At 41.8% G+C, this 24,163-nt stretch overlaps 1 protein-coding gene across 1 annotated transcript in view; it reads left to right on the forward strand.

The window, feature by feature from the left end:
* The window catches only part of LOC135225798 (replication factor C subunit 3-like), a 133,444-nt gene that overhangs the window by 23,906 nt on the left and 85,375 nt on the right, over positions 1-24,163 (forward strand). Inside the window, exon 3 of the mRNA XM_064265287.1 lies at positions 16,386-16,551. Within this exon, the coding sequence (XP_064121357.1) occupies positions 16,386-16,551 (166 nt within the window). The remainder of the gene's footprint in view (positions 1-16,385; positions 16,552-24,163) is intronic.

Below are 24,163 nucleotides of genomic sequence, written 5' to 3' on the forward strand. Positions count from 1 at the left end.
GGTGCTGGCAAGAAGACACGCATCATGGCACTGCTGAGTGAACTTTATGGGTCGGGAGGTGGAAAAAAGGAAAAAAACTTCGTGTGACATGAAAATTTTGTTGTAAGTATAATTATTTTAGTGCTTCATATTTTATATTTGTTCTTCCACAAATACAAACCTTTATTCTTTACATGGGGAGTGACCATTCAAAGATCTGGATATGGTACTACAGTTCTAATATTGTTTGTATAATTTGTTTAAGAAAACCTACAAGTAATATTATCAAAACTAAATGAGATATCTTAGTCTTCCTCTGACAAGTCATCATTTTTCATCGCTGCTTCTCCATTTGAACAATGGTCACTGCAGTCCCCACGGACTGTAACACAAAGAGCCCCTCTCTTCTATAGCTGCATCTGATTATTTGGCACTGGTTCTCACTTTCCCTGCAACTGCATCATACCGATTTCAGCAGTTCATCAGGGGCTAGATTACCAAAAAGCATCTTAGGTCTTAACTTATGACTTTCGATCAAGTTCCCTATCCTCTTCCAATTGGGTCTTAAAGCATTAGTATCCAGTTTCCTTTCCATATTGTAAATTGGATATGCACTCTCAGAGCATGCTGGACACTGGTATCTTCTGTTGGTGGTGGAATTTCTGAATTGATCTTACCCCTATGTGCTTGTTGGAAAAATTTAAGGTATTTGTAATACCATAGGTAATTTTCATTGCCCCAGTTTCGGCTGCTTTAATGCTCTCGCATACAAATTCTTTTTTAACCCCCTTTGGTACCGCATGACGCATAATCGGCTAGGTGCTGTATCCCGCATTTTGTTCATGAAACTTACCTGTCAGATATATATATAGCTGTATTCTCTGAAGTCCGACAGAATTTCTAAAAACTTACGACACACGTAGTGGGAGTAGGGTGGTTAGTACCCATTCCCACCGCTGGGCGGCGGGGGTATATCAGGAACCATTCCCATTTTCTATCAGATTTCTTCTGTCGCCGGTGTTGTAAACATCTGTTTACAGCACCTCCGCCTCAGGATTTTGGAAAACTTTCTTTGCTTGAGTATCCTTCTTGACTTTTTGGTTTTGTTTGTTATTGGATCGATAGCTTGGCATACGTGACTTTGGATGTTTTTGAATTGGCTTGGTTTTTTCCTTAAATATGTCAGGTTCTAGTTCGGCTAGTGCCAGAGTGTGTATGAAAGACGAATGCAAGGTGAGGCTACCAAAAGCCTTGGTTGATCCTCACACAGTGTGTAAAGGTTGTAGGGGTGGGGGCAAGTGTGTAGGTATGATTTTGTTTTTCGCTGCACGGAGTGTGAAAGTTTGAATGATGCACAATGGAAGACGTATAATCCTATGTTAATAAATTAGAGCGTGATCAGGATCAGGAGGTCTTCCTCCAGGAGTAAATCGGGGGTGTTAGCAGACAGGGTATTAATGTTAACCCCTTCTAACGCTTCTTTAGATTTTCGTGACTCCTAACCCACCCCGTAGTGTTGCCTTCGGGCCCTCAAGTGGTGTCTGCGGAGGGTAATGCCCTTTCGCTTATTTTAGATTCTTTGAAAAACTCTGGAATCTAAGGTTCTTGCCCTTGAAAACAGGCCAAAGTGCTAAGTGTAGTGATAGCCCCCTGTCCCCTAGTGGAAGTGGAGGGGCGTCAGATCGGCCCTATAGCGCCTCTAGGCTGGGACCTCTGCCGGACTCCCCAGGGACTCAGGAAGAGGGCATGTCGAAGGCCGAAGGAGGGTTACGGGGATCCCCCACGATCTGATGTCCCTTCAGCAGTACCTGTTGATGCTTCCCAGGCTGCTAAGGAGCGTGCTCGAGACGTATCCTAAAGGATTGTTTCTCGTCTTCCGACGCGCCCTCCCCGCGCAAGGGGGGGTGGAACTCCTTCGTTCGGATTCGCGACCTTTGAAGAGGACGTTTCAAGATCAGGACGCTTCACGTCATGCTTCATCTGATTGGCATTCTTCTCCGGAAAGCGTGTCCTTTCCGCCCCAGAAGAAGGCTAGGTCGTCTTCTGATGATGACGCCTTAGAGCGCCCCAGTCGCTCTAGAGCCAAGGCTGTTCCTGGGAGAAGGAAGAAGGCGTCCCCTCGCCCCTCACCTTCTCACAGGCATAGCTCTTCTCCTCGTAAAGAACCTTCGCAGACGGAGATAATCCTTGCTATGCAGCGACAACTGGATGCTTTACTTAAGCAGAAGGAAACGGTTTCTGGTCGTAAGAAGGACGACAGACTTCCGATCAAGAGATCAAGACAGTCTTCTCCGCCTGCTCGTCTTTCGTCCCCGTTTCCTGGTATTTCGTCTTCTAGACTTCGTTCTCCCCAGCGTTCGTCTAGAGGTGGAAGTAAACGTCAGGAGAGAGAGAGGTTTCTTCATTCTGCCCTCTCTTCTCGACGTGAGGACGCTCGGCGTTCCGACATCGACGTTTCTGATGAAGATGTTTTGGTTTCTGACGGACGGAATTTGGTACGCCCTGCTCCGCTTCGTCATGCTTGTGTTGACGCTCATCGGGACGCTCGTCAAGTGTCAATTCCTGTCTCTTCGCGGGACGATCGTAGAGACGCTTCGAGGGACGCTAGGAGAGACGCTCCGCTCATCGCTTCGTTGGACGCTTCGTTGGACGCTTCGTTGGACGCTCAGTTGGACGCTGATTTGGACGCTTCGTTGGACGCTCGGAGGGACGCTAGGTTAGACGCTCCGATGGACGCTAATAGACATCGTCGTAAGAGCTTCTTGGACGCGATTACGGAAGTTCGCTCTCGATCGGACGTTGTTCCCGAGTCTTTAGATGACGCTACACGTCTTCCTTCTACTTCGCGTTCTACTCAAGTTGTGATTGCTGATCCTGTGTCGGCTAACGATTCTGTTAAGGGTACGTTACCCTCTTCTTCTCGTCATCGGTCTGATAGGAGACTTGGAGTGAAAGGTCTTCTGCCTCTTTCTTCGGAGTTTAACTCGGGTAAGGAAGAAGGGGAATTGAGCTGTTCTTCGGAGGAGGTTGACGAAGAACAACCCTCGACGTCGTCTTCTTCAGACTATCAAGTTTTGGCTCGGCTGCTCGTGATTCTTTTGGAGATACCTTCCTTCCTTCTGCTCCTCCTTCTCCTCCATCGCAGTTTTCGTCGTCGAAAGCTAAGAAGACACCAGGGTTTGTAAAGATGAAGACGTCTTTGTCTACCAAGAGGGCTTTCCGGAAAGTTAACACCTGGATGGAGACTAGGAAAGCTAAAGGAAGCACCACTTTCGCCCTGCCTCCGTCTAGACTTAGCGGTAAGGCAGGGATGTGGTATGAAACCGGTGAGGAGTTAGGTTTGAAGGTTCCGACGTCAGCACAGGGAGATTTCGCCAGCGTTGTAGATGCCTCAAGAAGAGCTCTGTTAGCCTCAGCGAAGGTGTCGTGGACTACTTCAGAAAAATGGATATCATCTGTTGAAGGGTCTGTTTAGGTCCTTAGAAGTCTTTAACTTCTTAGACTGGTGTCTCGGATGGTTAGACAACCAGTCTCGTAAGCCAGATTCGTATCAGCTTGGGGGAGCTGTCCAGTGTATTGTCATGCTGGACAAGGCCGTCAGGAATGGCTCAGAGGAGTTAGCATCTCATTTTTCAGCAGGCGTGTTGAAGAAGAGATCGCTGTATTGCAATTTTGCGGCTAAGTCTGTCTCTCCCGCACAGAAGACAGAACTTTTGTATGCGCCGTTCTCGAGTCATCTCTTCCCCCAGGCTTTGGTGAAGGATCTGGCAGTAAGTCTTCAGGAGAAAGCCACTCAAGACCTTTTGACACAGTCGTCGAGACGTCCTGCTGTCCCTTCCACGTCTTCAGGAGTCCAGTCTTTTAAGAAGCAGAAGCCCTTTCGTGGAGGATCTTCAGCTAGATCTTTACCCCGAGGAAGGGGTCTTCCTAGAGGTAGAGCCCCGGCTAAGTCCAGGGGCAAGAAGTGAGAATGCGTGCCTCAGTCACCGTAGGAGCCAGGCTTCAGTTGTTTGGAGGAGCCTGGAGAGAAAGAGGAGGCAGACACCTGGTCTCTCAATATCATAGAGAAGGGGTACAAGATTCCATTCGTAAAGCCTCCCCCTCTGACTTCCACTCCCAGGGACTTGTCCCCGTCGTATCCTCAAGAAAAACAAAGGATTCTTTTCGATCTGCTCGAGCAGATGCTCGAGAAACGAGCAGTGGAACAGGTCTTAGACCTGGCTACGCCAGGATTTTACAACAGATTGTTTCTTGTTCCGAAATACTCGGGAGGGTGGCGGCAGTCTTGGACGTAAGTCGTCTGAACCTCTTTATAGAAAAGCAAAAGTTCAAGATGGAGACACCCAGTCAGTTCTGGGGGCCTTAAGACCGGGGGATTGGATGGTATCACTCGATCTTCAGGACGCATACTTTCACGTCCGATACACCCCCAGTCTATGAAGTACCTCCGGTTCGTCCTGAAAGGAAAGGTGTTTCAGTTCAGGGCTCTTTGTTTCGGTCTGAGTACGGCCCCATTTTGTGTTCACCATCTTAATGAAGAATGTGGGCGAGGTGGCTCCATCTTTCCAACATCAGGATTCTCGCTCTACCTGGACGACTGGCTCATACGAGCTTCTTCGCAGACCCGGTGCCTGGAGGACCTGAAAACGACTCTGTCTTTAGCTGCGTCCTGGGACTTCTGGTGAACTTCGAAAAGTCACATCTGACCCCAACACAGTCCATCGTGTATCTGGGGATTCAGATGGATTCAGTGGCCTTTTCGGCTTTTCCGTCCAGGAACGTCAGCAAACAAGGCATAGAGATAGTGTCAGCCTTCTAGGGGGAAGGATTCATGCCTCGGTGAGGGAATGGATGAGTCTGCTGGGGACCATTTTCCTCGCTGGAGAATTTGTTTCCTGGGGAGGCTACACCTCCGACCTCTTCATTCTTCCTGTCGGACAATTGGACAGAGTAAGGACACTTCGATATGATCTTAACCATCTCAGAAGAGATGAAGAGCCATCTAAGATGGTGGCTCGATCCGGTTTAAACGGCTCTCAGAGGGCATATCCCTCAAGCTTCGGAAACCCCGACCTAGTGTTGTTCTCCGACGCGTCATCCACGGGGTGGGGAGCAACACTAGGGGGGGAGGAAGTGTCAGGCACCTGGAGAGGGGAACAGGTAGCCTGGCATATCAACTTCAAGGAGCTGGCAGCGGTTCAGTTAGTGCTCCAGTTCTTTCAGGACAAAGTCTCCCGTCGAGTAGTTCAAGTCAATTCGGACAATACCACAGCCCTGGCATACTTGAAGAAACAAGGAGGAACTCACTCTCGCTCCCTGTTCGCTCTAGCGAAGGAAATTCTGCTTTGGGCGAAGGCGAGAGAGATCACGATCTTGACAAGGTTCATTGCCGGAGTCGAGAACGTCCGTGCGGATCTCCTCAGTCGACAAGGACAGTTGCTGCCGACAGAGTGGACCCTCAATCAGGACGTATGCCAGGAGCTGTGGAGTCTTTGGGGACGCCCCTTGGTGGACGTTTTGCAACCGCAAGGACGGCGAGACTTCCTCTCTACTGCTCCCCAGTTCTCGATCCGGGGGCAGTAGCAGTTGGGACTGCCCCCCTGTTATGGGATTGGACGGGTGGCCTAGACCTCTACGCATTTTCCCCCTTCAAGATTCTGGGGGAAACAAGTGATGAGAAAGTTCACAGCTTCGGAGGGGACGAGGTTGACGTTAATCGCCCCCTTTTGGCCTGCAGCGATCTGGTTCACAGAGGTGATGTCCTACCTGGTGGATTTTCCGAGATCTCTTCCGTTAAGGAGAGATCTACTCAAACAGCCCCACTCGAGAGGTACCCAAAAACCTCTACGCTCTGAGTCTGACTGCGTTCAGACTATCCAGAAGTTGGCCAGAGCGAGAGGTTTTTCGAAACCTGTGGCTAAAGCTATCGCCACGCGAGAAGACCTTCGTCAATCGCGGTTTACCAGTCGAAGTGGGCAGCTTTTAGGAGCTGGTGTAGGAAGAAAGGAGTTTCCTCTACCACGACCTCTGTGAGCCAGATCGCCGACTTCCTTCTTTATCTCAGACCGATGATTTGAAACTCGCAGTGTCAACATTAAAGGCTACAGAAGTGTCTTATCTGTAGTTTTTCGACATAGAGGTCTTGACCTTGCTAATAACAAGGACCTACATGATCTACTAAAATCTTTTGAGACCACCAAGGTACCGATAGCTAAGTTGCCTTCGTGGAATCTGGACGTGGTTTCTCAAGTTTTTAATGTCAAGCCGCTTTGAACCTCTTTACTCTGCCTCTTTGCGAGATTTGACGAAGAAGACTGTATTCCTAAACTGCCTCTGGCGACGGCGAAGAGGGTTAGCGAGATACAGGCGATTAGTAAACACGTCGGCTTCAAAGGGCATAATGCAGTCTGCTCTTTGGGTATGTCATTCCGGCTAAGAATGAGAACCCTTCCAACCCTTGGCCTAAGACGTTCGAAATCAAGGGTATGCAGAAATCATGGTCAAGAGCCAGAAAGAGTCCTGTGTCCTGTTAGGGCTCTTAAAGAATATCTTCGTAGGACAAAGGAGTGTAGAGGTTCTGCGGAGAAACTTATGGTGTTCGGTCAAGAGACTAATATGCCCATGTCCAAGAATGCACTGGCATTCTTTTTGAGGAACACCATTAAGGAGGCGCACTCTAATTGTCAAGACAGTGACTTTAAGCTTTTAAAAGTTAACGCTCACGAAGTAAGGGCTATTCGACTTTCTATAGCCTTTCAGAAAAAAATCATGGCTCTCAAAGATATTTTTAAGTGCCACTTTTTGGAGAAGTAACTCGGTGTTCGCCTCGCACTATTTACAGGAGGTCAGAACGACATATGAGAACTGGTTACTCTCTTGGACCATACGTCGCCGCAGACACTATCTTGGGGGCAGGCGGTAGCACTTATCCTTTCCCATAGAAAAGGGTAGGTGAGTTTTTAATGTTTGTAATGTTTATGGTTGTAGGGGTCAGCCGCCCGAATGCGGTTTCTTCCTTTTCTTTTAGCCTTTGGATAATGGGAGTATTTGGTTAGGCTAACTTAGGGGGTGGTTTGCCTCGTTGTCCTCTTGAGTATGGTCATGGTCTAGTCACATTGTGGTCTCGTCCCGTTGGCAGATCATCTAGAGCGCACCAATACACAGGTCTCTACCTTGTTGTAAACTCTAGTGAAGCAGATGCAGGCTTGGTGGACAGTAATCACGAAGTCCAGCTATGGCTAAACAGGGTAAGGCGAAACCAAGATGTCAATCATCTACATATATTTATGTTTCCTTCCTAAAATCCTTTTCTGTCTCTCCCACCGCCAAAGGTGGGATTCAGCTATATATATATCTGACAGGTAAGTTTCATGAACAAAATGATATTGTTAAGATACAATAAAGTTTTGTTCATACTTACCTGGCAGATATATATATTTTAAGTACCCACCCACCTCCCCTCAGGAGACAGTGGAGATAGAAATCTGATAGAAAATGGGAATGGTTCCTGATACCTGCCTCCCAGCGGCGGGAATGGGTACTAACCACCCTACTCCCACTACGTGTGTCGTAAGTTTTTAGAAATTCTGTCGGACTTCAGAGAATACAGCTATATATATATCTGCCAGGTAAGTATGAACAAACTTATTGTATCTTAACAATATCATTTCCCCAACTTACCCTAGAGTCCGTTTAAACCCTGAAAGAAATAGGTTTATACTAACATTTATTCCTGCTTTATATAATAATGTAAATGAACGTGAAGTCACACACACACACACACACACACACAACACACACACACACACCACCACACACACACACACACCACCACACACACACACACACACATATATATTATATATATATATACACTAACATTTAATTCTGCTTTTGTTATATATTAAATGTACAAATGAATGTGAAGTCATACACACACACACCACACACACACACACATATTATTGGTATATAGGCTATATATATAATAATGATATTATATATATATGTATATATATAGAAAATATATATATATATATATATATATTATATATATATAATTGTATATGTATATGTATATGTATATATTATATATATATATATATATATATATATATATATATTATATATATATATATATATATATATGTACACACACATACACACATATATTATACATATTTATATATAACATTTACTTTTACTTCTCGCCATATCAACCCGTAAATTTTCCCTTTTTTCTGGCGATTTTCTTGAAAAAATAATGCAGCTCTTTCATTGACCCATGAACAAAGAGTTTTCTTCATGTTTTCATAAAAAATTATTATATGCATCCCAAGGCGTAAGGAAAAGTGCATCCCCAGACGTAAGGAAAAGTGTATCCCCAGGCATAAGGAAAAGTGCATCCCCAAGCACTCGATTTACCCCTGAAAAAACGTTATAAAAGTCTGGCAACATTGTTGGACGATGATCATCTGTTATGTTGGTAACATATGTAAACCCCTCTTCTACCTCCCATTCTTCCATGTCATTATCACTTATTTTACTTACTTCATCACTTGAGAGCTCGTCACCACTATCATACTCTTCCTCAGAAAGAACATATTCCTCAGAAGAGATATCACTGTTCTCACTTATGGTTTTGCAGTAAAAATGTAAGCAAAATGAAGAAAATCATCAGAGAAAATTAAAAAATCATGAATAAATGTGTGAACGCAACCATGACTGTGCATCAACTTATGAGGAGGCTGTGATGTCATATCCAAGAATGTTCACAATTGGCTGAAAAAAAAGTAGGAGCAGCTTAGTGTGTGTTAATACAGCCTACCCACGCCTGCAAAAACCAATAGGAGACATAACCCAACACTACGAGCTTCCTATTGCACTTTGGAGTTATGACGACGTATATACTTCACAAGAAGTGTCACTGTACCTTCCATGACATTGTAGAAATGTCCTGGTCTTGAAAGGGATAAAGAATGGCTCAACTATTTCACTGGAATGGCCTATGATAGCCTCCTTATTTTGTATGGTTGTGAATTTTGGACACTGTATCACATCCAGACCAAAAATACATGAATAGAAACTCCTTTCTTTAACATATTCGTATTGATTCCATGTTATATGGTCCTTTTTTACCAGCTAATAAATGAAAAAGAAGTCTTATCATAGTTCATTCCCTAGTGAAATAGTTGAACCATGCTTTAAAAAAGAAATTTCATGTGAGAGTATTATAGTAGTAGGGAATGGGACAATGAAAATTACCTATGGTATTATAAATACCTTAGAAAAGGAACGTCTGTCCAGATTAAATACTACCTTAGAAGAGTTACGTAAGTCCAGATTTTTCCAACAAGCACATAGAGATAAGATCAATCCAGAAATTCTACCACCAACAGAAGATCCCAGTATCCAGCATCCTCTAATTAATTGCAAATGAATAATCTGGAAAGAAATTTTAAACCCAATTGGAAGAGGATGGGAACTTGATCGAGGTCATAAGATGCTAATTGGTAATATAGCTGTTGATGAACTGCTGAAATCGAATTGTTGAAGTTGCAGGGAAATTGAGAACCAGTGCTAAACAATTGAGATGCAGCTGTAGAAGAGAGGGGCTCTTTTGTGTTACAGCTTGTGTGGGGTCTGCAGTGACCAATATTGAAATGGAGAAGCAGCAATGATAAATGATACTTGTCAGAGGAAGATGAAGATATCTCATTTCAAGTAAATAATATATTTTGATATTCTGAAACTTTCAAATCTATGTAAATTTTAGATAAATGTCCATGTGTGAGTTACATAAAAAAGGCTATATTTTTCATATTTTATGAAGTAATTGAGATAAAATTTCAATGCCATATCTCCTATACACATTTCCTTTTTCTCTTTTGCGATGAATACAAGTCTAATTTCAATATCTCCCATATAATTTGAGGTATGAAGTTAATAGTCACATCACATGATATATTTTGATATTCCATATTTTGTTTCTTCTATGAAGATCTTTCTTATGAATGAATATTTTGTAGTTACATAAAGAACAGTACATTTTCCTCGTTTGTTTTATGATGAATACAAGTTTAATTGCATTAGTACCTCCTGTATAATTTGAGGCATAAAATTTGAAGTGTGATGAATACAATAAGATTAATTGCAATATCTCGTATATAATTTGAGGTTTAAGCTTTAAAGTCACATCACATGATGTACGTATTTTGATATTCTGCATCTCTTTTCTTCTATGAACTTTTCTATGAATGTCTGTTTTGTAGTTACATGAAGAACGCAACATTTTCCTTTATTTTTGGGGATGAAATTAGAACACAAGAAATTTCAGTCGTAGTATTTCATATATAATTTGAGTTATAAAGTTAAAAATGACATCGCATGATGTTTGTTCGTATGCGAACAAACCTTCGGTCTTAACAATAGGATAATTTCTTGTGCCTAGTTGGATCCGGTTAAAAAGTAGACGAAAGCAAGGAATCTTGTGATTTCTGGCAACACATGCATAGCTCGGGTGAGGATTGGTCAAGGATGACGACGCTATGCCAGTCTTTCTTTTGACCGCCATGGCGAGAGTCGTGTTAACCTCTCTTGGCCTTTTCCTGGTTCAATGCCCGTTTTGCTTGTGTTTAGTGTGTGTGTGTGCTTGGCTGATATTATGGCTGCTTCTGCTCCTTCTCGACATCAAGTGTATATGCCCCGGAGTTCCAGGTTTTGCGTGTTCTCGTTTTCTGGCTTCGGCAGTGACCGACCCTTGCATAACGCGCAGTAGGTGTTGTTCTAATTTTTGTACTATTATGAATCCGTACACGGAATGCTGGGCATGGCCTAAGGAGCAGTGGAGGTCGTTTCATGGCAAGAGAGAACATCGGAGGGTTTCAACTCCTCCTACTTGGGAAGGTTTTTCGCCTCTTCCCAATGTTTCGTCTCCTGCAGTAGTCAACCCCCATAGTAGCGTTTTCCCTGCGTCTCCTTCCTTTTCTTCCATTGATTTGTTGATGGAAGTATCAGCAGGCCACCAGGCTAATGTTTGTAATGTAGCCCCTTCTTCCTCGGGAGTTTATTTGATTCCCGAGAAGGGTGAGGCTTTTTCATCAATCTCTTCTCTTCCAGAGTCGGAGGCGTCCAAAATGGCGGCGACTTGGAAGACGCTCGGGCTAGGGGGTCCCCCGTCCTTGGAGGGGTTACTAGCACATTTTGTGGAGGCTCTCACCCCCACCTCCCTGGTCTGGCCAGGCCATTCCCCCTCCTCCCGGCCTCGTCTTCGTGGGTAGCAGAAGTTGGCCATCTGTCTGCTGCCGCTTCGAGTCGGAGTGACGCTGTGGCGTCAGCCCCGTTGATGACGTCACGGGGTCCGTCTTTGTGCATTCTTCTGCCAGTGGCGTCTGATTCCCCCCTCACACCGAGGGGAAGCATGACGTCACCACCACTTGTGACGTCTCTCCCAGTTGTCTCCTCTGATCTGCCTTTCTCAGCCGTGACGTCATCACTGCCGCCCAGTTCGCTACATCTCCCTTCCTTGTCGTCTGAGCCTTCTCTGGCACATCAGTCTGAGGTCATATGCCAGGCAGTGCTTCAGAAGTTGGACTCTGTATTGGATGTGAAGTTGGCTGCCTTATCGTTTGGGAGGACTGGTAGGAAATGTGTTGCTTTGTCCCTGCCTCCTGAGAAGAGTGAGCATAAGAAACCAGTGCTGTCTTCCTCTCCCTCTTCCCCCTCTATGTCCCGTCGGTGTATCAAGCGTTGGAAGGCTAAGGACTTTGCCCTTCCTTCGCCTTCGAGTGAGGAACAACGCGTACGTGTTCCCGAGAGTGCTTTTGTTTTGGGCAGTGTTAGTGCTCCTTCCCGTGTGTGATCTGCAGGGGATGCTTCGTCCTCTGCCTCAAATCTCAGGCGTGTTAAGTTGGGCCCATGCTCAGGGGATCCGTTTGCTGAGGTACGTCGATGATTGGTTAGTCTTGGCAGTTTCCAGGGAGAAGCTGCTGCAGGACAGGGATCGTTTACTTCAGTTCTGTCTGGAACTGGGCATATTAGTCAACCAGGAAAAGTTGAACCTCGTACCCACTCAAAGGATTCTCTACCTGGGCATGGTCATCGATATGACAGTGGCAAAAGTTTTCCCGTCGGATCAGAGATTGAAGTTGCGGGCGGTGGCGCAGAACTTCCTGTCAGTCACATCAGTCAGCTCATCAGTGGCAGTTTCTTCTGGGAGTGTTGTTTTCCCTGGAGAAGCTGGTCCTGCAATGGAGACTGGGAGAATTCTGGTCTCCGACTGGGGACTCTCCTGTTAATGGTTCCTCTGTCTCTGGAAGTGAGAGAAGACCTTCGTTGGTGGTTGGACGACCAGAATCTGTTGAAGGGTGTCCCTCTGCGTTCTCCTCCACCAGACTTCCTTCTGTTCTCGGACGCCTCCCTTGCAGGTTGGGGCGCTCATTTAGGCGGCCTCATCGCTTCAGGCGTTTGGAGTTTGGAGGACAAGCAGCAGCATATCAACGTCTTGGGGTTGAAGGCGGTTTTCCTGGCTCTGAAGGAGTTTCAGGGGAAGATAGAGGGTCATTCTTTCGTTCTCATGCGGACATCACCACGGTGGTAGCCTATGTGAAAACAGGGAGGCCTGGTGATGCTCAATAGCTTTTGTTGTGCCCTGTCCAGGCCCTGCGTTGCTATCTTAAAAGGACTCGGCACCTTAGACCAGGCTGCCGCAGACTTTTTGTTAGCACAGGCTGTACAAAGAATGAGGTGTCTAAGAATACTATCTCTTTTTGGATACAGGAAGCCATCAGACAGGCATACTTGACTCTTGATGATTCTACCACCACGTCTGTGCAGGCTAGAGCGCATGACTTCAGAGATATTGGTCCCTCTCTAGCCTTCAAAAAGAACTTGGCTGTACATAGTGCTGAGCGCTGGTAGTACTTGGTTATGCCAGTCCACATTCACCGCCTTCTATCTTGAGGATGTTGCCCACAGATCTGCAGATCTGTGGAGCATTTAAATCCCTGGGCCCAACAGGTTGTGAACTCATGGTTACTCTTAACAGGGCACCTTTGTATCTTACCTTAGATGATTGTGTGGATGAGAGAATGAGTGAGTTGCCTGGTCTTCTTTCTCTTGTACCTTTCCTTCTTCCTTCGGGCGGTTTAAGGAATAGACACGTCATTTGCTGGTCTGATACAGGTGAGTAAGGTAGTCATATTGATAGTGTGGTCTAGCAGTATACAAATATCTTACCCAATATTTGGTAGCATATGCTCCACTCCTTGGCAAGGAGGGGTAGGGAGTACTACAAACCTTGGTGTCTTGGTCTGTTATTGGACAGTCAAAGTTTCTCTTTGGTTCCCTATACAATGGTTATCCCATATATCATTGTACATCACTCAGGGTCTGAGTGGTTAGATATCAATTTATCTAGCTTCTCAACGGGCTTCAGTCCCTCTCCAAAAAAACCATACCTTTTGAGAGCTGGACTGGTGGGTAGGCCCTCAGCCAGTCTAGGATGTCTTATACCTCCCTCCAAGTGTGAGTCTATCCTATTGTTAAGACCGAAGGTTTGTTCGCGTATGAACGAATGACAAATTTTTCATAGCTACAAACCTGAGGTCTTAATGTTACACTGCCTGCCTCTAACCGCCCCTCTTTTTGTTAAGTCATCCTGAGTTGGGAAAAAACTGGCGCAGTGGCATCGTCCTTGACCAATCCTCACCCGAGCTATGCATGTGTTGCCAGATATCACAAGATTCCTTGCTTTCATCTTCTTTTTAACCGGATCCAGCTAGGCGCAAAAAATTATCCTATTGTTAAGACCTCAGGTTTGTAGCTATGAAATATACAAATTGTCTTAGAAAATTTGTCATTTTTTTATATTCTGCATTTTTATTCTTGTATGAATTTCTTTCCTATGATTGACTGTTTTCAGATACAGAGAGAAAGATATACTTTATTATTAAATCTGACATCAATCAAATTTTGAATGGCCATAGCAGCCAAATTATTAGAATGTTTTGATATGGGGAACTGCATTGAATGTGTTTTATGATTCCAACTTTTGTTGCTCTATGCCTTACTTTTATATGATGATTAGCGGTGTCCAAGTTTTCTCCTTTTAACCATTTTTATGGCAAAAAATGCTTCTATTTTGGCCATTAATGTGTGGTGGTAAAGGAGGCTGGAAAAATATGTTGCCCAACCCTGAGACACTTAACTTTTTTTGGTGATACATTCCTGCAAAAATCTGATAGTAGGGAATTTTTTCAGAGAGTTCATGCATTTTGCCTTAATTTTTTGTTACTATACCAATTATATCCTAGGGTATTTTGGGAAATAATTTGGGTTGCTTCTTTGTCAGTACTCACTGACTCAACACTAATGGACATGCGATGCAAGTTAGTGTGTTTTTTGAAACAATGATTTGCAGCAATTTTTTTTATTTTCAGTGCTTTTAACAGCCTTAGCCTTCAAGTTATTGAAACAAGTGGAATGTGAGAGCATGCATTCAGAAACTCTGGTTGGGGCCGGAGTAGAAATTTCATAAAATTATGAATGAGGCATACTCGGTGCCGGAGTAACATACAAGTGAACAGGGGAAAGAGTACTGAGACTGGGTGACAAAAACCTGATGGAGTGGGAACTCCAACGTAAAGACAGTAAATCAATATACATGCATAAGTATATGTGTATATGAGTGTGTGTGTGTGTGCTATGGCAAGAGATATCATATATCTCTATACAATAAAATAGAAATGAATGAAACAGAGCTCCACGATAAGGCCGGAGCCTTAAGTCTGAAAATCCCAAGCTCAGGGTCAGGGCCAGTGTCAGCCGGGGTCTGAGATAGCCGGAGCGTTTGGGAGGGTGACAGACGTGAGGGGGTGGTGGAGGGGTGTAGTCATACGAAGGGTGAGAGGGACGAAGTCCCGGCCTCCCCTGTCTAGGCTAGCCTAGCGGTGGAGGGAGGGGGGGGGGGACGAGTCCTTGGACCCTGTAGACTGGCGGCTAGGTACGATATGCCTGATCACCGAGTGTGTCCCTTCTCTCCCCCCCCCCCCCCCCCTCCTCCTCCTCCTCCACAGGGATCTCCCCCGTTCCTTGAGTAGACTCGGATAGGCTAGCTGGGTAGCGAGCAAGTCGTCACCGCACTGAGGTGGGTGAGAGGGAAGGAAGGGGGGGGGGGGGGGAAAGCGGGGGAGGGAGGTGGGAGGTTTTTGGTAACAGGGTGGCTCGTACGCGATCAACTGGAACCTTTCTCAGCCGGGTGAACAGACACGCGGTGAGAAAAGACCAGTCGGTGAGGGAAGGCCTATGGGCCAGCCAAGCCGCAGCCAAAGCACACGAATAAAATAAAAATAAATATCAATAATAAGATAGCTAACTAGCCTAGCACGGGGGTGGAAAGATGAAATAACAACATGTAGGAGAGAAAGGGATGTCCTGAAGGCCTAGGCTAATCGCAAATCTGACGATTTGGGTGTGTTAGCCTAGTCCTCACGCGGCCAGACAGTATGCCGTACCGAAGGAATCGGGGGCAAGCGACTGGGGAGCAAAAGGACAATACGAAGGGACAAGGTCCCCACGCAGGAAGAGGAATGGAGCTCCTAACGACAGAGAATCGAGATCAGACTAGGCTAGCCTATTCAGAATTTGTTCCAGCAGATAACAGATATCCCCCATTTTATCTTAAACTATCAAAATCCCTTTCAGTCTCTATTGTAAAGTATAGGTTTGCCTTTTCAGTCTTTTACCTGATTGTGTTGGACTCCTCCTCAAAGTCCTTATCTATGCTTGTTTTGTGCTCAGCAGTCTTCATTTTTCAGAGGTATGAGTTCCTAGTCATTCTTAGTGCTCTTAAGCATGACAAGAACATGTTTAAAGACTGTAGTCCATGTTTGCATGGAATCTTTATGCTTGGAATTTTTCCTGGTCTTTGCTTATTTTGGGGAAGTGGCTTGGCTTACCATGTTGCTTTCAGTTTTTGGTAATTTGTTTGCTGACTTTCTTTTTTTAATATCATTTACAAGGTTTGAAAGTCTTTCCAGGTTTTTTAAGTTCTTTCATTTTTCATGAGGCAGTCTATCACACATATTGGTTATATCCCACTTTATCTTCCTTTTTCTTTCATCGTAGATTTTGATTGCATACACACATTAGGCTCTCTTGCCAATTTTTATACTATCCACTTAACTGATGAACTTCATTTCCTTCATTTCAATGTTCCATTTAAGAAGAAATACATACTTGGGCAAGCCCAGTCAGAGTATCCATGACTCAGTATCTCGTTAAACTATTACTATTACGTATATTGATAACACATTGAACGTAGTTTTTGCTAGTTTTAGATAATGCGTACATTTTTAAAAATTTTATACACATTATTGTTAACTGACAAATAACTTTTACTTCAACAGACTCTGTCAAAAAAAAAGTTAGAAATAGTTACCATTGCAAGTAACTACCATATTGAAGTAAATCCCAGTGATGTCGGTATTCATGACCGAGTTGTAATCCAAGAGCTTATTAAAAACATTGCATCTTCCCAGCAATTGGATATGGGTAATCAGCGAGAATTTAAAGGTAAGTTCTCGTAAAAGAATATATTCTTATAATTTATGTACATGTCTTCTTTTCCTTCTGTTTTGGTATTACAAAGTTATGTAAAATGTAGTTTAAATCTTTCAGTAGTGTTGCACATGACATACTCTTTGAATTTAGAATATATACATAGAAAACTAACAGATATTAAGTTGACTTACCAAATCAAGTTTCAGATCTTTTGTCATGTTGATATATCATTTTGGTTTGTGCTACTAATGTACATGTGTGGATGATCTCCTTTGACTTTCAGATCCATTGAATGTGTAAAGTTAATTGAAATTAGCCATGAACAATTACAATTAAGGGTTAATGCTGTCGGGGTCTTATCCAGTAAATTTTCAGTAAAAACTGGTTTGCTACAGGATGATTAGTTTCATCTCTGTATCTAACTAGTCACTTCTTCATCTACTTATAATAAGAAATTTGCTTTGCTTCCATCAAAGAAACTTTTAATCACTTTCACAACTTATTTCACATACCTTAAATGCTTAATCAACCTCGTAGTCCATCTATCATTTTCTAGGTTCTACACAACGTGCTGATTTTTCATTGTATGTTACTTTTAAGTATCCGAGATAGGCGCATCATGGCAAATACTTGATCTCACACACAGACTCTCTCTCTCTCTCTCTCTCTCTCTCTCTCCTCTCTCTCTATCTCTTCTCTCTCTCTCTCTCTCTCTCTCTCTTTCCTTGACTAAACCTATTACCTGTACTATTGTATGTCCTTCACCTAGCTCTCGCTTCATCAGTGAAAATACCTAGTATATGTGAAATTTAAAATGTGAATTCTCTCTCTCTCTCTCTCTCTCTCTCTCTCTCTCTCTCTCTCTCTCTCTCTCTCTCGTAGTAGCCATCTTGCTTGGTGAGACGTACCCGCGTGAAGTCAGATTAATCAACAGATATCACAAGTTTAACATACGACTAGAATTTGAGAAATATCTAGAAGTGTTCGTGAACTATCGGTGATAAGATTAGTGTGAAAATAGTAGGATAAAGCGTCTTCTAAGTTAGTTTTATCAAGTGTAATACTATAAATCAGAACAAGATGGCAGTAAGGGTTCCAACTGCGGGAAGAGGTGGCGTAATTTGGCATGTTTAGCAGATTCGCAATACGATGAGGTAGCAGGAAGGGAACTGGCATTTTCTCATCTATGAAATCAGCAACAGTCCTAACCAAAAAGATACAAAAGCATTCATAGATATATTAGAAGGATATAATCCTTCAAACAGGAACAAATCTAATGAAAACATCTTGAAAATAATTGAAGAAGTTCCAAATAAAATCCAAGTGGTCAAGAGACTCATAAAGAAAATATACATAAACCAACATATTCGACAAAGAAAATGAATAAGGTGAATCTTGTGAATATCCTAATTGATGCATTAGGAAAAGAATGCCAAAAGCATGCAAACTGTGTAAGGTTTGGTATAGCATAGTCAATCCACAAAACCTAATCAGAAAATGTGCTGCATGCAACATTCCGACCCATCCACAGTGTGCTGAGGTAATACAAGATTTGAGAAAAGATACAAGAATTTTTTTGTTCAACATGTCTATCATGGATAGACAATGTTATTAAATCAAGATTGAATGTACAAATAGTTGAGGATGAAGAAGAAGAGGAAGAGGAAGAAGAAGAAGAAAAAGAAGAAGAGGAAAACGGAAGAGAAGTAAACAAAAATGAAATGACAGAAAAAATAAGGAAAACAAAGAACAAGATAAAAAGTATGGATGCAGAGATACTCATTGATACTACATATGAGGCAATAAAGCAGCATACCTACGAAGAAATTAAATTACGATATGACAACAGAAAAGCAAAATCCCGAAGAGGCTCTACCCAGATCTACACAATGACGGGAAAGAGGAAAAAATAGACAAGAAAGACAAAATCTGCAACCTTTTGAAAAGAGGGAATTGCAGATTTGGAGAAAGATGTTACTACAAACATCCTAAGATATGTCAAAACTATGAAATATATGGTAAATGTGCATACTTAGATGGATATGGGGATGATTGCAGAGATCTGCATCCAAAAATATGTAAAAACCCTAAAAGAAGGAAAAGGATGTAAGTTCGACAAAAAATGCAAATATATGCACCCTGTAGCCATGAATCATAATCAAATAAATAACCAACCAAGTAATAAAATCCAAAATAAGAAAGAAACAAATAAAGAGAGAAATCAAGAATACCAGGTAAAAGAGAAAAGCAAACCACCAATGAGATATGCAGAGGTGTCAGCAAAAAATTTCAAAGCATCAGCTCCGAAATTCTACTCAAGAGATAATAACTGTATTTATTATGCAAGAGGATATTGCTAGAAACGGAGAAAGAAAATTGCAGATTCAGACACAAAATGAATAATTATGATGAAAGGAAGATCAAATATTATGGAAAAGTTGGATTTTTTAATGTCAGAATTTCTGGAATGAAAAAAGAACAACATACCAGAACAGGAAAAGAGACATGGGAAAATCCTTATTACTACCAGTATTAAATGAAGGAGAAAACACGCAAACCATCATAGTGATGAATGCGCAGGGTTTAGTTACGAGTAACTCAAAAAGAAAAATAGAGTACTTAGAAGACTAACCCAAAATGCAAAAGAAAATAGATATAATGAATATAAGTGAAACCTGGTATTCCCAAGAGACTGGGAATGATGATCAAATAAAAGGGTTCCAAACTTATAGATCAGATAGAAAAAACAAAAAATAGGAATCAAGGGGAACCGCAATATATGGGAAAGACAAAAAACAAGGAAAAATATATGAGAAATATAGTAACTCAGAATGTGAACTAATAGCGTAGAATTTGAATCAGAAAAATTGATGAACATAGTAATATATAGACCTCCTAATACTAAAGAGTTTGACTTAATAATTGAAAAATTGGATGATATATGTAGAAATCACAAGGACTGGACTATTCTCCCTATCTGGTGACTTCAACTTTCCTTTCGTAGAAGGAAAGAACGAATAGGAGATTGTGGTTGTACTTATACATATAAAAAAGAGAGTAATAGTAGTGCAGAAGATAAGAGGCAATTTGAAAAGCTATTAGATATGCTACTAGAATACAACATTCAACAAATAAATCACCTGCCAACAAGAAAGGAAAAATACTTTAGACTAGTATTTGTGAACGAGATGAATTATGTTAAAGAAATAATAGTTTATAATGCGAGTATTACAGACCATAATGTCATAGAATTAACAGTTCATTCCAAAGCAAGTGAAAATAGAGATAAGCAAGAAATGAAAAAAGTGGGAAGGATATGGGAAATACAACTTCTCAGTAAAAATATAAAATGGTCAGAAATTAATTATGAAGAATTAAACAAAGATTGGGATAACATTTTCGTAAGTGATGACATAAGGGTAAATACGGAGATATTATATTAAAATATTGGAGAAAATAGTGGAAAAATATATACCGAAGAAGAAAAGTAAACATCATTCATGCATACCAAGAGACAGAAGGATCTTGTTCCAGAAAATCAGAAAGTGGAAAAAAGGTCTTGCAAAAGAAAAAAAAATGCATGGAAAGTTATAGAACTAAAAAGTAAGATAGAAAATGCAGAACAAAAGATTATACAATCAAAAGAAAATGAAAAACGGGACTTGGAAGAAAAAACCCTATTAAATATCAAGCAAAACCCCAAACTATTATACTCATATGCGAAGAAGATGAATAAAAGAAGAATAGAAATAGGCCCTCTGAGAATTGAAGGGAGATTAACGAATGAAAAAAAGGAAATTTGCAACATACTGGCAGAACGATATAAGAGAGAATTCACCCCTAGAATAGATAATGAAGATAATGATATAGAAGTAAGGGAAGAAAAATAGTGAATATTTAGCTGACATAGAAATTAATGAAGCTGATATTGTGCAGGCAATTAATGAAATTAAAAATGGAGCTGCTGCAGGGCCGGATGGAGTCCCTGCTATTTTGTTAAAGAAAGTAGTTCATTCTATCGCAAAGCCACTTGCAATATTATTAAGACAAAGTGTAGATACAGGCAAGATTTATGATGAGCACAAATTAGCATATATCACCCCTACTTTCAAAAGTGGATCAACGGACTAGAGGCAAGTAATTATAGGCCTGTGAGTCTAACATCACATATTATGAAAGTGTATGAAAGGGTAATGAAGAAAAATATTATGAAACATTTAATAAAAAATAATTTGTTTAATATAGGACAACACGGTTTCGTACCCGGAAAAAGTACACAAACCCAACTGTTAGTCCACCGTGAGAACATATTCAAAAATATGAAAAGCGGAAATGAAACAGATGTGGTTTATCTAGACTTTGCAAAAGCTTTTGACAAAGTAGACCATATATATTAGCAAAGAAAATTAGAAAACACAATATTGTAGATAAAGTAGGAAGATGGTTAAAAGAATTTTTACACAACAGAAAACAGATAGTTATTGCAAACGATGAGAAATCGGATGAAACCAAGGTAATATCCGGTGTGCCACAAGGTACGGTGCTGCAGCTGCAATATTGTTTGTTATTATGATTGAAGACATAGACAGTAATGTTAAGGATTCGGTAGTGAGTAGTTTCGCTGATGACACAAGAATAAGTAGAGAAATTACTTGTGATGAAGATAGGAACGCTCTAACAAAGAGACCTTAACAAAGTATATGATTGGGCAGAGGTAAATAGGATGGTATTTAACTCTGATAAATTTGAATCAATAAATTATGGAGACAGAGAAGGAAAGCTATATGCATATAGGGGACCTAATAATGAGACAATCACAAATAAGGAAGCAGTTAAAGACCTTGGTGTGATGATGAATAGGAACATGTTATGCAATGATCAAATAGCAATTCTGTTGGCAAAATGTAAAGCAAAAATGGGAATGTTGTTACGGCACTTCAAAACAAGAAAAGCTGAACACATGATTATGCTTTATAAAACATATGTTCGTAGTCCACTTGAATATTGCAATATGATATGGTACCCACACTATCAAAAGGATATTGCACAAATAGAGAGTGTACAAAGGTCCTTTACAGCTAGAATAGAAGAAGTTAAGGACCTAGACTACTGGGAAAGACTACAATCCTTAAAATTATATAGTCTAGAAAGGAGAAGAGAACGCTACATGATAATTCAGGCATGGAAACAGATAGAAGGAATAACAGAAAATATCATGGAACTAAAAATATCAGAAAGAGCAAGCAGAGGTAGATTAATAGTGCCCAAAACTATACCAGGAAAAATAAGGAAAGCACACAGGACATTAATCCACTACGCACCAGCATCGATAATGCAGCGTCTATTCAATGCGTTGCCAGCTCATCTGAGGAATATATCAGGAGTGAGCGTAGATGTGTTTAAGAATAAGCTCGACAAATATCTAAACTGCATCCCAGACCATCCAAGATTGGAAGTGCAAAATATACCGGAAGATGTACTAGCAACTCTCTGGTAGACATTAGAGGCGCCTCACACTGAGGGACCTGGGGCAACCCGAACGAACTGTAAGGTCTGTAAGGTCTGTAAGGTCTGGACTAAATCTATACTGTTTTCCCTCTATTTAACATATAAACTTCAGGTTCATACATTAAATTTCCTAACATATAAACCTAAAGTTCTTTACATTGGCTTTTACGTCAAGTGCAATCTAGAAATGGCCATCCAAAGGGTTGACGAAGTAGTTAATGTATTTGCTGGCATATTAGACACACTTTTTATTTCAAAACACATTGAAAAACTGTCCTGTGTCTTAATACAGCTGTATTACCAATGGGAGACCAAGCGCCATAGCCTAGGCTAGGTAAGTGTAGCCTACAGCATATATACTAAGTGGGCAAAAATTTTTGCTTTATAAAAAAAGTAAAAAAAAAAACAACAAATTATTATAGACAGTTGTGTTACTAATAAGATATTAAAGACAGGCCAAATTATCAGTCTGTTAATACAAACTTACAAAAAATTGCTATGATACGTCAGCAGTTAGTCTAGCCAAATGAAAATTTCTTACAGTATATAAGTCAGCAGTTAGCCTGTAAAGGAAACACATCATCTCACTGTACCTCCTTCCCAAGCATGCATAACCCATCCTGATATTCCTTACATTGCATAAGAACTGTTTTACCTAGGGGCAACATTTATTTAATCTCTAAACACCCCCCCCCCCATCCAAAAAAAAAAAAAAGGAGCCACTTGTAATGAGTGGCCTTGCTTTAAACAAAATCGCAGTGCCTCTCTGGTGGCCTGTCGTGGTAACACAAAACCATCAAAATATAGATATGTAATTTTTTTCTTCTTCTACTATAGTTTTACTTTTTTCATTATTCAAGCACTTTTAATTTCATTAAGTTAATTTTTTTAGGTGTTCTTTCTCTGTTATTTTTTCCCCTTGGTTACTTTCGCTGGAGAGATGCTGAGGCAAAGGTGTTGCTCCATAAAAGAATAAGATTCTGTAAACAAAATTTAATGCAGCTAACCTGAGAGGAGGCAAGAGTTAGGGTACGGTATCCCATAAAGTAACATGGCTGAAAAACAAGAAAAGCCTACACAAAAAACCATTATAATTTTTTTTTATTTCAATTTTTCTTGCTATGAATAATAGCCTACTGTTTGCTGAAATACCATTTTTCCGTGGAATGTTTGCTGTTTACTAATATTCAATGAAATATTTGCTCTGTCTGCATGTATTACATCTATAGGAATTCATCACCTTTATTGTACTGCTGCCTTTTTTTTTTTGCTAGTTAATAAATGTTCCACAAAATGTCTATGTAAAATAGGAGTGCGTCATATGCTAGGGTGCGTCTTATACGCCAGCAAATACAGTAACCACCAAAAAGGGGGTTTCCGCCCGCCTGTTAGTTTGTGCTCCACTTTGCCCTCTGGGCCAGGATTTGAGAGGGGTGGCTAAGGTGGGCCAGTTTTGTAGATAACTTTATGTTTGTATGCTGCTAGGAAAATTTTATTTGTTCCTACACAAATAGAAACCTTTGCTCTTTACATAGGAGACTTGTACATTGGTTGGTGTAATCTGGGCACTGACTGGTAGGTTTACCCAACCTTGGAATACAGTATCTTCCTGGTCCATTGGGAGCAGAGGAGGGATAACCCAACACCTCTTACCTTACGGCAGGTATGGGATATTGCAGTCGCTGGACTTCCGGACCATTAAGTAATGGGCTTGTGTTTTGATTACATTAAGACCGCTCCATCCAGGAGCATAGATTGTAAAGCCTTTGACAGAGGTCTGCTGGAACCTAAGAACACCCCGACCCCTGCTGGATGTTCCCCTGCACAGATTCTCTATGGCCACTCTCTACGCACCTGTGTTCTGGCCCACCCCAGTTCATTCACGGATGAGTGGCAAATTAAGACTGAGGACTTCGACTGTCGTTCTGCCGTCCACACCGAACGAGCCGTGAGCCTCTACAGCTCACATGCCTGCCCTCTTACCAAGCTCACCGTTGGCGACCGAGTCAGGACCCAGGATGCCACGACGCTATGATGGGACAAGGTCGGCATCGTGACGGGCCATGGCAGGTCAAGTCACTTTCTTTGGGAGCTCCCCAATTAGCCAATCATCTGG

Source organism: Macrobrachium nipponense, chromosome 13 (genome assembly GCF_015104395.2).
Source record: "Macrobrachium nipponense isolate FS-2020 chromosome 13, ASM1510439v2, whole genome shotgun sequence".
Taxonomy (NCBI): domain Eukaryota; kingdom Metazoa; phylum Arthropoda; class Malacostraca; order Decapoda; family Palaemonidae; genus Macrobrachium; species Macrobrachium nipponense.